Source organism: Mirounga leonina, unplaced genomic scaffold (genome assembly GCF_011800145.1).
Source record: "Mirounga leonina isolate KUSES-001 unplaced genomic scaffold, KU_Mleo_1.0 Mir_94, whole genome shotgun sequence".
In the NCBI taxonomy this organism is placed as follows: Eukaryota; Metazoa; Chordata; class Mammalia; order Carnivora; family Phocidae; genus Mirounga; species Mirounga leonina.
This window is the reverse complement of record NW_023270855.1, coordinates 38,070,010-38,087,220: the sequence shown is the minus strand read 5'-3', so window position 1 is coordinate 38,087,220 and position 17,211 is coordinate 38,070,010. Positions and strand designations below refer to the sequence as shown.

Below are 17,211 nucleotides of genomic sequence, written 5' to 3'. Positions count from 1 at the left end.
TCCCCGACACACGTGGCCTGGGGAAGCCACACATCCCTGGAAAGGGTGTCAGGGTCTCTCAGACACGAACCAGAAACACGCTGCTCAGCAGTCGTGTCCCTGCTCACTGCCTCCTCTGATGGCCTCAGAGCCCTGCCTCGAGGCCCCGGTTTGTGCCACATGGTACAGATGAGAGGCAAGGACCGAGACCCCCCAGTTTTCCCGGCTCCTTTCCCACCAAGCACTGTGAACCAGGTGGCCTCAGCCAAATGCATTTGTCAGGCCAGGGCAACACTGACACAGTGGGGTCAACAGGGTCATAACTTTGGGACACATCTATTGGAGGGAGGGAGGAAATGAGACAAACCAATGGTGCTTTAGAAGGTCCCTTCACAAGTCAGCTGTTCTGTCGTGGGCCCTCATGCAGCTCCTGAGGTGGAGGGGCAAACCTGGATGGCGCGTGCCACCCTGCCCGGTGCCTACCCAGCGAGAGCTGACTGAACCGGGGCTCGGCTGCCCCAGGGCGGCCTAGCCGCTGGCTCACTTATGACTTTGACCCACAGCCTCTGCCCATTACGGATAATGTGGGCCAGCTCCCTTTCTCCTGCAGGGGCTTTGCGTTGGGAACAGAAGTTAAAGCTGAGAGGATTGGGGGCTGGAGACAAGAGAAAAGGTGAAAGAGAAGGTCTCATCAGTGGCAAAGCCCAGGCCTCTGCCCTGAGGCCGCACCCGGTTCTGAGGACTCCTCCTTGCATTGCCCACCAGCCTGACCCCCCCCACCCCAGCTGCTGGGCCCCAGGAGAGGCGAGATCACCCCAGCATGAGGCCGCAAAGAGCAGAGAAGGCCGGGAGCTGCCCTGGTGCCCGTGCCAGGCCTCCAGCCTCCCAGTCAGGTGGCTTCACAGGCACCCCTCCCTCCTTCTCCAGCTCCCAGGGCCCCAAGTTCATTGGGCCTCATGAGTGCAGCGTCCAGGGGCCCTCAACTCCTGAGGAACCTGACCCGGCAACAGAACAGCATGCCAAATCGCCCACCACAACTTTGTGCACGCGTACGATCATTACGTTCGATGGCGGGGGGCGGGAGGGCGCACAGTGCACAGCACCAGCTGTGACAAGCTGTGGGGAGCTTCTCCATGAGGCTGCTGGAGCCCGCAGAGGCTGGTGCAGAGTTCTGGGTGCACTGACTCTGGTGAGGACCTAGTCAGGAGGGGAAAGACCGAACTCCCTACATTTCACCTCCAGCCCCTTCCGCCTAAGCCACACTGCCCAGGGATGATGGAGGAGTTGCTGGGCAAAGAACCAACTGCACTTTGGGACAGGGGCACCCAGCAACTTCTGTTAATTAAGAAGTATTTAGAAGCCTTCTTCCTTAGGCCCCTAAAGGAGGCCGAACAACACTAGGAGCCCAGTTTTCCAATTTTGCTGTGATGGACCCAGATAATTCTGGTTAAAAAGGAATTGACATTAAATAGCAGGACTGATAATGCCATGGTAATTGTGGTCAGACAGATGACGCAAATCAATAGAAGTCTTCCTTCCCCTCAAATCCTTCCCCCAAAGCATCTTTTTCTCCCTACCTTTGAAAGTTAATTAGCAAATGAAACACTGACATTAAAAGCTCCCTCGCCCAGGTACAGCAAGCACAGGCAGAACAGAACAACAGCATCTGATCGGCTCACAAGTCCAATGTCCAAAGTAAATACAGGGTCCAGCACCTGATAAAGGTGAGAGCGTACCCTGGACTCGCCCAAATCACACTAAAATAACACACTTGCCCTACTGGCCCAATATCTGAGCCCTCACCTAGGGAGCCAGCAAGGGAAAGCTCCAGAGGCAGCAGTCAGGCCCACCTGCACTTCCAGGAGGCGGCCAGGGGGTGGAGGCAGAGGTCGGTGAAGTGCAAAGAGCCGGCTGCCTCCGCCCGACAGCCCAGGGGGCAGGCGCTAGTGGTAAGTACACAGGCATTCGCAGGGACTTTTCCTACCGACAGGGAAGCAGGTGGTGGGAAGGAGCCCCGGGCTGCCGGCCTAGCTGGCTACCTTTCGAGAGGAGCGGCCCTGGGCTGGCAGTGGCGCCAGCGGGACGGCACGGGACGAGGAGACACGGGGCAGGGACTGTCAGGCCCAGCTGCCCTCCACGCTGGAGAGCAGAGCAGGAACCGGGGTGGGCCTGCTCCCGAGAGCTGGGGGGCTGGCAAGGTTCGGGCAACAGGGACTCTTCCTGGAGCAGAGAACGGACATTGTGAGCCGCTGGTCTCGGGCCCTGACGCAGGTGAGGGCGATGGGGTATGCCAACCTTGGTTCGCCAAAAAAGCTGATCCCAGAGCCCTGCCCGCAGACATGGTCCCAAAGGTCTGCAGTGGGTCCTGGGAACCCACATTTCTGACTTGCAACCAGGCAATTCCAAGGCAGGTAGTTTAAAGGCCATGCTTGGTGTCTGGGGTCAGGTGGGCATGGGGTGGGTAACAGGGCTCTAGGGGAAGGAGTGGTGGTCAAGGGCAGCAGAGAAGGAACTTGTGAGGGCTAAAGGCCCATTTCTGTGCACTCAAGAGACAAAAGTGCATGAGAGGGAGGGAAGGCTGCCTCTGTGTGCCGTACCCCCTCCCCCCGGCTCCCCACCATGGGACAATCGGTTCTTCTGAGACAGCCTGACCGTGCCTCATAAGCGCATAACCACGGCCATGTTTTTGGAGGGTCTCTGACTGACAAGTGATATCTTACATTTAGTTACTTTTCCAATTAGTGGGATGCATTCTCCCTTTGAATAGATAAAAGGCCCAAGTGCCTGGGTGCTAGTCTCAGTGCACTGGTGGGTCTTGATCCTTGGCCCTTCGGCTCTGGCTCCCGGCCAGTGGATTTACATGTGTGCATTTTAGGCAAACCACCATCTGATGCAAGGTGCCCTGCTCTCTGGGTGTAAACAGAAAGCTTGGGACATCAGGGCCAGATGATCACTGTTATCATCCAAGTTTGCGCAGGTAGCTCTGAAGGTCAATCACACCCAAAAGGAATTAATGTATTATCGAAAGAAGAAAAATGCTTTGTCACCTCAGAACAATGCCCAGTGACGTTGCCTGCTGGGTGTAGGGAGCTGGGCCTCGACCTGGAGCAGCCAGACTCCCAGGCTTGCCACGCTGGTCCTGAAGCTGGCATTCGGGGTTACTGACCAGCGCTGGAAGCAACGGGTCGGTGGGAAGGGCTTGCCTTAAGCACATACCCCATTTTATTCTGAAGGGAAATCGTACATCACTTCACCGTGGGCTGCCATCTGTGCAATCTTCACATGAGCAGCGTTCCCTTCGGGGGCCAAGGTAGCTCACACTGGATCGCTGCTTCCTTCAGAGCCTTCTCGTTCAGGTGGCTGGGCCAGCGGTCTCACACCAGCCTGCACTGGCGCTGGGAAGGTGGTCCGGGGCATGCAGCAATGACGATGAGGGGCATGACTCCCCCCAGCTAACTCTGGGAAATGTGACCCACAAGACTCCGCATTTCCATTTCCTGGACTTCTCATTGAGAAATGTCGTTCCCTCTCTAAAAACCCCAACCACAGTGTTTGCATGGGAGAAGCCACAACTCCTGGGCCACCTCTGGTCTCATCCGGTGCACACCAGGTCTCCTTCCTGCTTTTACAGAGTAAGTGACATGTTCCTGCGACATGTAATATGGCCACATCTCTCTTTCTGGGCCAGATCATTGTTAACTATTTCATCCAAGATATAGCTGGTTGGCTTACAGAGCTCCTTAGGTCAATCACGCCCAAAAGGAACACATTAACCAAAAAGAAAAATGTTGATGAGAACAAAATGGTGACAAAAATAAGGTATCCATTTTAAAAGAGCTGTTGGTCTTCCCTTAAAAGTGGAACTCCTCCTTCCTGTTTGTTTGAAGCTTCAAAGGGATGGTGTTTGGGCTGGCAGTTCTCTCCGACGTCTCGCCTGCCGGCATCGGTCCTCCCCCGCTGCAGACCCCTCAGCAGGGCTCTCCTGCACAGCTCATGAGATCCGCCCACAAACCCGCCCCACAGCTGGTCCACGTGCCACAGGTGCCAATGCCTCTGAGGTCACGAGGTTTTGTCAGCCAGTCTGGACACACCTAACTGAGTCCTCACAAAACGGATCAGCTTGGTCTCCGTGAGGAACGCTGTCCCAAGAGTCATTCCCAAACAGAAGGCCCCCACGGCGACGTGCGCCAGCCTGGCTGGCCAGCCCTGCTCACAGCAGAGGAACACCTGCGAGAGAACCCACCGTCACTGCCCTGGCCCCTCCACCTGTACCTCCTACCTCGGGGGCAAGCCAGGGGGAGCGAGGCCATGCTGTGCCAGCTTGGAGTCAGATAAAAGGTGTGACAGCTGCGTACTGAGGGGCTAACTCTGTTCCCACTGGTGACACTGTTTGGCCACACCTATCATCACACACTGTCCTCGAGCCTTGCGGAAGGGGGAAGGGGAGGCAGACACTTGCCCAGCTGGTTCAGGAAGAGCAGGAAGGGAAGCCCAGAGCCAGGGACAGTGGACAGCCTGCAAAAGCATGTGGTGTGAGGGCTGCGGGGAGTCTCACCTCGGAAACACCAGTAATCCCACCACTGAGGGCGAATGCCCCGAGGAGGGCGGGTGATAGGTACAGGCCCGCCAGGGGCCTGTGCGGGCTCCTTTCATAGTAGCGGTGGATGAAGCAAAGGCTCTGTGTGATGCGAATGCCCATGTTAAAGCAGTTGGCCAAGATGAAGCCCACGCTGCCGCACCATCGAGTCAGGAGGTAGGATAACACCAGGAATGAAGACGAGAGGGCCAGCATTGTGAAATTGTACCTGGGGAGAGGGAGACAAGCAAAGCAGGGGAGTGGATACCTTGTCTCAAACAAGCCTGCTCCAAAACAAGTGACCGTGAACATGGAATCACAGAAAGCACCTCTGAGTTGCCATAACCCAGCTGGTTTTCTTAGCTGTGAACTCCATATGGATGACATGGGAATGTCACCATCCCCCTTCCCCCCTGAACAGAAGAGTGAGGAAATGAACTCAAAATATTATGGTTTTTAAGCATAACTGGTTAGTTTAAGTGACACTTTGTGATCCAAACACATAAAAATCCTGTTCAGCCCAAGTCTTCAATGTGAGGCACAGCAATATGACACGGGTAATAATTATATGTGAATGCAAACTATGCGACAGCCATGGTCAGGGTCACAGGCATACAATGATGAGTGAACACACATGGCCCTTGCCCTGTGAGGTCTGGATGTGTTTTACAGACAAGGAAAACCAGGCACAGGTAGGCTGAGTAATTTGCCTAAGGAGTGACCTCACTCTGGTCCCTAAACTTAGGGAAATGCAGAAGCCCCATAACCTTGGCCAGTGGATTTCACTTAAAGTAACGAGCCTTCAAAATCACATGCACATGGGGAGCAAGCCCTGAACCACGTCAGTGTCCCCCAGACTCTTATACATCCTTCCCTCTGCTCTCCACGTCCCCAGAGCCCTCTGGATTCCTCACTGCATGGATTACGCTGCCCTTCCACTTAGCTTAGTTAACTTCAGTTCTCAGCAAGGGAAACTGAGTCTCAGCAAAGACAAAATAGCTGCTATAGTCCTCACCAAAAGGCTTGTGGTACAGCCACGAACAAAATTTTCCAGCATCTGGTTTCTGCCTAGTGAGCAGCAGGCATTCTAAGTACATAGTTGTTGAGGGAACCAAACGGTTAGGTCCCCCAGCCCTGTCTGCTGGGTTAGGGAGGCCACTCAGGTTCTGCAAACAAGGGGTGGTAGGAAAGCCATGTGTCTGCTGAATGCCCAGGTACTGGTCCTTGGGCTGACCAAGTCCAAGGTGCCTTGGAGATAAACTTTATCAGAGGGGGTGATAATAATAATACTACACACGCACACACTATCCTCCAACAGGGGAGGTGTGCTTTTCACTAACTACTGACCAATGATCAGAAGAGCCAACTTCACAACCAGCCACTGAGGGTGGGGACCATCACAGACCAGTTAGTTATCTGACCTCTTTTCCAAAAAGAAGTAGAGATGTATGATCGTTTTTCCCCCCAGAAACTCTCTCAAATCCTTGGAATTGAGGTTATAGGTTCACAAACTTTCAAAGTCATCCTCACCCAACTCCAAGTAAAACATCAATAACAAATGAAATCAGTAGCTAATTCATGCTAATTCAACAGTGTGGCTTCTTTGGTGTGGCCATCTGGGAAGAGCTGATAATGATAGGGGTCCACCGTTTTTCACTAGAATAGGGCTCTGCAGCTCTTGAACTTTCCAGAACTCACAAATCTAGAGCCTTAAAAGCAAATCGACTTCAGGAAAAAAAGAAATTTAAAGACGCAATTAAAATACCACTTTTTAAATTGAATAAACCTGTTGCAAGAGGGTTCTCTTACAAATGAAAATAAATAAATAAAGCTAAGCAAAATTGCCTTGGTCTCCACAGTACACTGAAGTTTGCATAAAAGATGGAGGTTCCTGGTTCTATCCCACAACTTCATGGGATCTGTAGAATACTGAATTTCATACAAAGTAGTCTGTAATGGTATTTATACTGGTGTATGTTAAAACTGATGGAAACTGAACATTAGGTAAAGGAGAAGAATTTACCTCGTAAGCTAGTAACTAATGTTAGGATTGAGAAACCGGTGGCCATCAGATAACCTTTTAAGTGTAAGGATAAAAAATTAAAGTTGGCTTTGATCAGAATTTTAAATGCTTTATCTGTGGTGTCCATGATCATTATGAAACCACTAGCCACCTTAGGGGAAAAAATATGGTTGGCTTTATTTAAAAGTACACCATTGCTCATTCCAAGTCTTAAGTCATCTTGGGTGAACTCATCTTATCCATTCCTACAGGCTACTGAGAAAAATCATGTAGTTGGTGTCAATACCAGTTTATAGTTTCTGATCTAACCTTATGTGTTGTCAACACTTTTCTCATTGCTGTTCAAACCCCTCAAAATCCTTACCATTGCACCATAAACTTGCCAGCCCACCAATGGTGCCCACTTTGATGTCAAGCATAGCACCACACTGTGTTTCCATCCTGTCTTCCAGTAGACGAGGTTTCTGCTTCCCAGGGCGAATTTGAGTGTGGGCAACACAAAAGAGGAACTGCCCCAATTCTAACTTTACTGACTTAACCCACAGTTTGATTTCAAAATCTAATTGCTGGTTTCCTTGAACCAGTTTTTGTATTTTTTTTTTCAGGGGTCTTAAGCTCAGTTAAATGATTTCCAGAAAACATAGCAGGCTCAAAACATCTTGAGACCTAAATTATTTCCACTCAGAAAGAGATCCTAAGCCATATATATTCTGTGTATCTCATTATACTAAAAAAAAAAAAAAATGCCACTTTTAAAATCAATGCAAAATTAGTGACAATAATGACTATTCTACAAGGCTTGGTTAACATAAACAGTTATTTATGAATGCTTAGTTTTTCCATGGCCCCAAGAAGATACTGGGCTTAAAATTAGGCTTATCAAAAGATGGCCGGTCAAGGACGTTGACTGTGGCAGCAACTGAAGTGCCCCCCAGTGGGTGCTGGTTGAATACAGCAAGGCACGGCCATCAGTGTAGCCTCGGCAGCCACGGAAGGGATGGCGCCAGTCTCTCATCGCCAATGTGGGGAGATCGCACTCATCCTTCACTCGACAGTTACGGAGTCCAGCTCCAAGGTGGACATTCATGGGCCAACAAATCAGACGGTCTTAGGCTTTTGCGTCACTGACCTCTGTGCCAGACAGACTCTGCTTGGTCATCCAGCCTCAGCCTAAATGCCACCTTCTCAGAGGGGCCTCCCAATCTAAAAGAGCCCCACTCTCACGGCATTACCCTGTTTTAGTTATCCGTACTGCGCAATATTTCCCTATTTATTTACTTGTTTGCCATCTGCCTCCCCCACTGTCAGCTCTAGGAAAGCAGGGATCCCGTCTCTTTTTACTGCTATATTCCTGGAACTTAAAATGATGCCTGGTAGAGAGTAGAGGCTCAAAAAGCACTTGTCAAATGAACAAAAGAAACTGAGATATCCTTAACAAAACAGAACAAAAATTCTTCAATAGGGCAGATTGAAAAATCCATCAATCATATTCAATATATATTATGCAGTTATTAACAAAAAAGCAACTTGGAATTCAAAGGATGTTCTATTTTTTTTTAAGATTTTATTTATTTATTTGACAGAGAGAGAGAGAGAGAGAGAGCACAAGCAGGGGGAGCGGCAGGCAGAGGGAGAGGGAGAAGAAGGCCCCCCACTGAGCAGAGAGCCCAATATGGGGCTCGATCCCAGGACCCTGGGATCATGACCCAAGCTGAAAGCAGACGCTTAACTGACTGAGCCACCCAGGCGTCCCAAAGGATATTCTAATATTTCACATCCAACCAAATGCCCTATTTTTATTTAGAGAAACACTGATTGACCTGAAGTTAAGTAGATTTTATCAATTTTATCAATTTTATCAAGTTAAGATTTTATCAATACGGTATTTTTTTTCAATTCAGAATCTGAAAGGTCCAATGTAAATCAATCATGACATTTAACAAAGCTACCCAATCCTACCATAAAAATCCTTACTAGAGTTTTATGTCTGGTTAAATTCACAGAGATGAGAAACTGCTGGAGTCTGTGATGAGCCCAGGGGCCATGTGCTCAGACCAGGGCGGAACCTGGGCTGCTATGGTTAATACATGTAGGAAGACCATGCTTAAAGTCACATTTAACTCTTCGGGGAAGTGCGTTACTGCAGATAAGAACTGCGTTAGAAGGCGCTCTGGTTCTGTCTTTTCTCTATGTTGACTACTCATACCATGAAAATAATTTTCCAGATGTTTATATACCATCAAAATCCCACTACAACTAACTTAAAAAGTTGTTTCTTTTTGTTCAATGCTATGTAAAAGGAAAGAAAGCAACTAGTCACTGTGTTCCCTCATGATTTGATTGTAAGATCCATTTTAACATTTTTAAGCAGGCTTAATGCTGATTCTCCCCCTCCACACTAATGCTGAAATGATTACAACAAAATTCCCTTCAATAGATTCCTAGTCCAGAGCTCCTTCCACCACGGCTCAGTGCCTCCTTTAATATGTTTTACATTATATCTAAAAATTATTTCATGTTTGAAGCACCTTTCAAAAAAAAACACATTATCTCAAAATCAAACTTAAATTCAACCTTTGCATCCATGAAAAAGATAAGGGGTAGGGAGGATGGCCTCCAAGTAGTTTTACACCTATACATTTAACTATCTGAAGTAAAAACCCTATCTGCACCAATATTTGAAAATTATGGGCTGTGAGCTAAAAGTAGGTGGGGAAATCAACTGAGAGGGTCATGACATGGCAGTTTGAAAAATGAAATATAACAGAATTAAAAACCATCAGTGTGTCTTACGCATAACGGGGGGTATTTCCTGCTTCGTGAAAGCTTTGCTCGGTCACGCCCACCTGAATATGTACAGCGTCACAGGGCTCCATGTAGTTTTACTTATAAGCTGGTCTGGAGCAGCGGTTCCTAAGGCCCTATCATCAGAAATCTCCTGGGGCTGTGTGATGACAGATCCCTTGGCCCAAGCCTCTCAAATGCTAGTTCAGTTGGTCTGGGCACTCAAGGCCTTTCAGAGACAACACAAAAGCCCCCAAAGGACCCAGGCGTGAGGGAGCAAAGCAATAACAAGGACCACTTACCCCATTACCTACAGCCACCCCTCTACTGTCTTTGCCTTCTCTTCCTCTCCTTTCCCCCCGTCCATTTTATCCTTCTCCTCAACCTCATCTGGTAGCGGTGCCTTAGCATACTGCCATGTTTCTTCTGGCATTTGGGACACGCCCTGGGTGTCGGTTGGAAGCTCTAAACTAGTTCGTGTCAGAATCACTGAGGAGCTTTTAAAAACACACACACATGCTTGGGGGCTGCGGTCTGTAGGTGTGCTAGGAGAGAGTGGTGGAGGAAGGGCAGACAGGAATCTGCACATCTAACAGGCTCCATGGGGGATTGTGACTGATAACCGGTGTTAGGAACCACCGTTTGAGGTATCAGGGCAGAGGTCCTGATCTGGGGTCAACGGATGGGAAAAAATGGTGGCAAAACATGTATGTGCACTTGGGCCTTTCTCTCAGGAGAGGTGACAAAGACCCCTGAGCCTCTCTGGGGCCTCTGAATCAGAGTCTCGGGGGTAGGACTCTGCATCTTGAAGAAGTTCCACGGTAACCCACTGGGGCGCTGGGCAAGGAGGTGGAGGAGGGGAGCTTGTCTTGGGCCTGTCTCTGCAAACCTAGACTAACAAGGCCCTTCAGGGCCCAGGTTTCTACCTCCTCCAAAGGGAGGCAAAGGGTGGTTGCTGCCCCCAGGATGTGGGGAAGACAAGCACCGGAGTACCAGGGACGGTGCCACAGTAGTGGGGGAGTGCTACCTCTAAAAGGCTTTCTGGGAATGCGCGTTCAGCAGGAAAAGAAAGAAGATTGGCAAGTTACTTCAGTTTGGCCGAAGGCTGGGATTAAAGGCGGGATTTTACGGTTACCTACCTGTCGACCTCCTCTTTGCTCATGGCAGCAAATGTGAAACACTCGGTCACTCCGTTGACGGCAAGCAGGAGGACGTAGAGACAGTAGGAACGCAGCAAAACAGGACCTAAAAGGAAACAACCGACCGAGACTCTAGAGCCCAAACAGGAGGCCTGCATGTACCAGAACCGGGTCAGGAGTCCAGCTGGTGTCGTCAACAGGCAGACACACACTTGAGCCTATGGCCTTAATTATCTGGAAGGACTTCCAGTACTCCATGGCACTGATTAAAATAAACAGCTAAAAAAGAAAGGGCAGTTAAGAATAAACCTACAGGGGCACCTGGGTGGCTCAGTTAGCTTAGTGTCCGACTCTTGGTTTTGGCTCAAGTCATGATCTTGGGGTCTCGGGATTGAGCCCTGCTTTGGGCTCCCTGCTCAGCGTGGAATCTGTTTGTCTCTCTCCCTCCCCCACTTAAGTGCTCCCTCTCTCTCTTAAATAAATAAATAAAATCTTAAAAAAAAAAAAGGAATAAACCTACAAATGTCTCACTTAACAACTAAAAGCTTATCTGGCCAGGAAGCAAATCTTCTTGCTTTTTAAATCAGCATAAAGAGATCTGCTGGTTTGAGCACTCAACGGCACTAGTGGCCTTGCATGGTAAGAGAACTCGGCTGAAGAACTCGGCTGAAGAGGTCCTGAGGACAAGACCAGGGGGAGAAGCCCAGGACTTGGGAGCAGCAAGAAACTACAGACAGAACACACCCACAAATCTGCAGAGAGAATCAGAATAACCATGATGTTTTCTTCTAAAACATAGTGATGCAGTCCTATAGCTAACTAATAAGCTTTGGAAAAATCTGCTAACAAAAGACTGGGAGCCTTAAAAATGGAATTGATCTCCTCTTTTAGGAGGGCCATTACCAAGAGGTAGCCAAGCAACTTCTAATAAAACAACCTATGACCCAGCAATCCCACTCCTAAATATACATCCAACAGAAATAAATGTACATGTTCACATAAGCATTTGTACAAAAATGCCCATAGCAGTTTTACTCATAATAGTCCAAACTGACCATCAATAAGAGAAAGGATAAACAAACTGTGGGCATCCATATAAAGAAATTTCTCAGAGAAGCAATCCAAGAGAAAAAAAGTACTGATCCATGTAAAAACATGGATGAATCCCAAAAACTGTATATTGAGAAAGAAGCCAAACACCAAAGTGTCCATGCTGTATGATTTCATTGATATGAAGTCCCTTTTATTTTTATTTTTTATTTATTTATTATTTTTAAAGATTTTATTTATTTATTTGATACAGAGAGAATGAGATACAGAGAGCATGAGAGGGAGGAGGGTCAGAGGGAGAAGCAGACTCCCCACCGAGCAGGGAGCCCGATGCGGGACTCGATCCTGGGACTCCAGGATCATGACCTGAGCCGAAGGCAGTCGCTCAACCAACTGAGCCACCCAGGCGCCCCATGAAGTCCCTTTTAAAAGGAATACTAAAAAGCAAAGAAACACATTGACAACAATACAATAATAGTGGGGGACTTTAACACCCCCCTCACTGAAACGGACAGATCGTCTAAGCAAAAGATCAACAAGGAAATAAAGATTTTAAATGACACACTAGACCAAATGGACTTCACAGACATATTCAGAACATTCCATCCCAAAGCAACGGAATACACATTCTTCTCTAGTGCCCATGGAACATTCTCCAGAATCGATCACATCCTAGGTCATAAATCAGGTCTCAACCGGTACCAAAAGATTGGGATCATTCCCTGCCTATTTTCAGACCACAATGCTTTGAAACTAGAACTCAATCACAAGAGGAAAGTTGGAAAGAACTCAAATACATGGAGGCTAAAGAGCATACTACTAAAGAATGAATGGGTCAACCAGGAAATTAAAGAAGAATTAAAAAAATTCATGGAAACCAATGAAAATGAAAACACAACTGTTCAAAATCTTTGGGATGCAGCAAAAGCAGTCCTAAGAGGCAAGTATATAGCAATACAAGCCTTTCTCAAGAAACAAGAAAGTTCTCAAGTACACAACCTAACCCTACACCTAAAGGAGCTGGAGAAAGAACAGCAAATAAAGCCTAAACCCAGCAGGAGAAGAGAAATAATAAAGATCAGAGCAGAAATCAATGAAATAGAAACCAAAAGAACAGTAGAACAGATCAACGAAACTAGGAGCTTGTTCTTTGAAAGAATTAACAAGATTGATAAAGCCCTGGCCAGACTTATCGAAAAGAAAAGAGAAATGACGCAAATCAACAAAATCATGAATGAAAGAGGAGAGATCACAACCAACATCAAAGAAATACAAACAATTATTAGAACATATTATGAGCAACTCTATGCCAGCAAATTAGATAACCTGGAAGAAATGGATGCATTCCTAGAGATGTATCAACTACCAAAACTGAACCAGGAAGAAACAGAAAACCTGAACAGACCTATAACCACTAAGGAAATTGAAGCAGTCATCAAAAATCTCCCAACAAACAAAAGCCCAGGGCCAGATGGCTTCCCAGGGGAATTCTACCAAACATTTAAAGATGAATTAATACCTATTCTTCTGAAACTGTTCCAAAAAATAGAAATGGAAGGAAAACTTCCAAACTCATTTTATGAGACCACCATTACCTTGATCCCCAAACCAAACAAAGACCCCATCAAAAAGGAGAATTACAGACCAACATCCTTGATGAACATGGATGCAAAAATTCTCACCAAAATACTAGCCAATAGGATCCAACAGTACATTAAAAGGATTATTCACCACAACCAAGTGGGATTTATCCCTGGGCTGCAAGGTTGGTTCAACATCCACAAATCAATCAACGTGATACAATACATTAACAAAAGAAAGAACAAGAATCATATAATCCTCTCAATAGATGCAGAAAAAGCATTTGACAAAGTACAGCATCCTTTCTTGATCAAAACTCTTCAGAGTATAGGCATAGAGGGTACATACCTCAATATCATAAAAGCCATCTATGAAAAACCTACAGCGAATATCATTCTCAATGGGGAAAAACTGAGAGCTTTCCCCCTAAGGTCAGGAACATGGCAGGGATGTCCACTATCACCACTGCTATTCAACATAGTATTAGAAGTCCTAGCCACAGCAATCAGACAACAAAAAGAAATAAAAGGCATCCAAATCGGCATAGAAGAAGTCAAACTCTCACTCTTTGCAGATGATATGATACTTTATGTGGAAAACCCAAAAGACTCCACCCCAAAACTGCTAGAACTCATACAGGAGTTCAGTAAGGTGGCAGGATATAAAATCAATGCACAGAAATCAGTGGCATTCCTATACACCAACAACAAGACAGAAGAAAGAGAAATTAAGGAGTCGATCCCATTTACAACTGCACCCAAAACCATAAGATACCTAGGAATAAATCTAACCAAAGAGGCAAAGGATTTGTACTCAGAAAACTATAAAATACTCATGAAAGAAATTGAGGAAGACACAAAGAAATGGAAAAACGTTCCATGCTCATGGATTGGAAGAACAAATATTGTGAAGATGTCAATGCTACCTAGGGCAATCTACACATTCAATGCAATCCCTATCAAAATATCATCCACTTTTTTCAAAGAAATGGAACAAATAATCCTAAAATTTGTATGGAACCAGAAAAGACCCCGAATAGCCAGAGGAATGTTGAAAAAGAAAAGCAAAGCTGGTGGCATCACAATTCCGGACTTCTAGCTCTATTACAAAGCTGTCATCATCAAGACAGTATGGTACTGGCACAAAAACAGACACATAGATCAATGGAACAGAGTAAGAGCCCAGAAATGGACCCTCAACTCTATGGTCAACTAATCTTTGACAAAGCAGGAAAGAATGTCCAATGGGAAAAAGACAGTCTCTTCAACAAATGGCGTTGGGAAAATTGGACAGCCACATGCAGAAGAATGAAACTGGACCATTTCCTTACACCTCACACAAAAACAGACTCAAAATGGTTGAAAGACCTCAATGTGAGACAGGAGTCCATCAAAATCCTAAAGGAGAACACAGGCAGCAACCTCTTCAACCTCAGCTGCAGCAATTTCTTCCTAGAAACATTGCCAAAGGCAAGGGAAGCAAGGGCAAAAATGAACTATAGGGACTTCATCAAGTCACAAACCAGTCAACAAAACCAAAAGACAACCGACAGAATGGGAGAAGATATTTGCAAATGACATATCAGATAAAGGGTTAGTATTCAAAATCTATAAAGAACTCATCAAACTCAACACCCAAAGAACAAAGAATCCAATCAAGAAATGGGCAGAAGACATGAACAGACATTTTTCCAAAGAAGACATCCAAATGGCCAACAGACACATGAAAAAGTGCTCAACATCGCTCGGCATCAGGGAAATCCAAATCAAAACCTCAATGAGATACCACCTCACACCAGTCAAAATGGCTAAAATTAACAAGTCAGGAAACGACAGATGTTGGCAGGGATGCGGAGAAAGGATAACCCTCCTACACTGCTGGTGGGAATGCAAGCTGGTGCAACCACTCTGGAAAACAGTTGAAGATAGAGCTACCATATGATCCAGCAATTGCACTACTGGGTATTTACCCCAAAGATACAAATGTAGGGATCTGAAGGGGTACGTGCACCCCGATGTTTATAGCAGCAATGTCCACAATATGCCAAACTGTGGAAAAGAGCCAAGATGTCCATCGACAGATGAATGGATAAAGAAGATGTGGTATATATATACAATGGAATATTATTCAGCCATCAAAAGGAATGAGATCTTGCCATTTCCAACGACGTGGATGGAACTGGAGGGTGTTATGCTGAGTGAAATAAGTCAATCAGAGAAAGACATGTATCATATGACCTCACTGATAAGAGGAATTCTTAATCTCAGGAAACAAACTGAGGGTTGCTGGAGTGGTGGGGGGTTGGAGGGATGGGGTGACTGGGTGATAGACACTGGGGAGGGTATGTGCTCTGGTAAGTGCTGTGAATTGTGCAAGACTGTTGAATCACAGATCTGTACCTCTGAAACAAATAATACATTATATGTTAAGAAAAAAGAAGAAGATAGCAGGAGTGGAAGAATGAAGGGGGGGAAATTGGAGGGGAGACAAACCATGAGAGATGATGGACTCTGAAAAACAAACTGGGGGTTCTAGAGGGGAGGGGGGTGGGAGGATGGGTTAGCCTGGTGATGGGTATTAAAGAGGGCACGTTCTGCATGGAGCACTGGGTGTTATGCACAAACAATGAATCATGGAACACTACATCAAAAACTAATGATGTAATGTATGGTGATTAACATAACAATAAAAAATAAAAAATAAATAAAAGCAATACTAATCTGGGGTGCCTGGGCACCTTAGTCGCTTAAGCGTCTAACTCTTGGTTTTGGCTCAGATCATGATCTTGGGGTCATGGGATCGAGCCCCACGATGGGCTCTGTGCTGAGCACAGAGTCGGCTTCTCCCTCTGCCCCTCCCCCGCTCATGCTCGCGCGCTCTCTCTCTCTCTCTCTCAGGTAAATGGATAAATAAAATCTTTAAAAAAAATTATAAAAGCAATACTAATCTATGGTGATAGAAATCAGAACAGTGGTTGCCTCTGAGGTGGAGGGGGGGCAGTTGACTGGAAAGAGTCCTGAAAGAACCTTCTGGGGTAATGGAAATGTTGTAGATCTTTTTTTTTTTTTTTTTTAAAGATTTTATTTATTTATTTGAGAGAGAGAATGAGAGGGGGGAGGGCCAGAGGGAGAAGCAGACTCCCCGCCGAGCAGGGAGCCCAATGCGGGACTCGACCTCGGGACTCCAGGATCATGACCTGAGCCGAAGGCAGTCGCTTAACCAACTGAGCCACCCAGGCGCCCGGAAATGTTGTAGATCTTAACCAGGATGTTGGCCCCCACCGATGCTGCATCCAAGTCCCACACATGGAGATGGCAGCACAGGGGATGGGGGGGTCAGAGGCCAGTTCAGGTCACAGGTAAGTCTACTTTCCAGGTGAGGACAAAGACTGATACACAACTGGGACAACTGAGGCAGCAGTGTTGCAAGTTCCACTTTCAAAACTCAGGTGGTTCAGTTGAGCCACAGAAAGTTGCCATTCTTTTCTGATTAAATTCAGGCTGGAGACAGTCAAGTTTTGTGGAGTGTTGTTGTTGTTGTTGTTTTTAGATTTTATTTATTTATTTAGAGAAAAAGAGAACACACAAGTCAGGGGAAGGACAGAGGGAGAGGGAGAGAGAGAATCTGAAGCAGACTCTGTGCTGAATGCAGAGCCCCATGCAGGGCTCAATCCCACCACCCCTGAGATCATGACTTGAGCCAAAATCAAGAGTCAGAAGCTTAATCGATTGAGCCATGCAGGCGCCCCAAGTTTTTTGGAGTGTTTAAGTAAATGAAGAAGACTAGCAGGGAGGGGAAAGCAGCACTGTTCATCTATTCCGGCACAGGAAAGGTATTCGGATCCACAGCACTAGTCCAAGGAGTCAGGAGCAGGACAAGGAGACGCGGGGTGGCGTGGAGGCGAGGGAAGGAAAGCAGCAGGGGCCCAAGGGGGACGGACTACCAGGAGCCACTACGGGCTTTACAGAGAGCTCGAAGTTTGCTCAAAGTGTAAGGCAGCTACAATGAGGAGACAAATGCTAGAAGACCCTGTTGGGACATTGACACTGATGGAGCCCTGGGCCAGACAGAGACGACAG

The 17,211-nt window shown here is 46.8% G+C and overlaps 1 protein-coding gene across 1 annotated transcript in view; it reads right to left on the bottom strand.

Annotated features, from left to right (window-relative positions):
• Nucleotides 1–3,178: 3,178 nt before the first annotated feature.
• RFT1 (RFT1 homolog) overlaps nt 3,179–17,211 on the bottom strand; it is a 39,889-nt gene continuing 25,856 nt past the window's right edge. The window contains exons 11-13 of the mRNA XM_034998427.1: nt 10,502–10,607; nt 4,535–4,784; nt 3,179–4,206 (exon numbers count right to left, since the gene is read on the bottom strand). Of these exons, the coding sequence (XP_034854318.1) occupies nt 4,039–4,206; nt 4,535–4,784; nt 10,502–10,607 (524 nt within the window). The 3' untranslated portion in view covers nt 3,179–4,038. The remainder of the gene's footprint in view (nt 4,207–4,534; nt 4,785–10,501; nt 10,608–17,211) is intronic.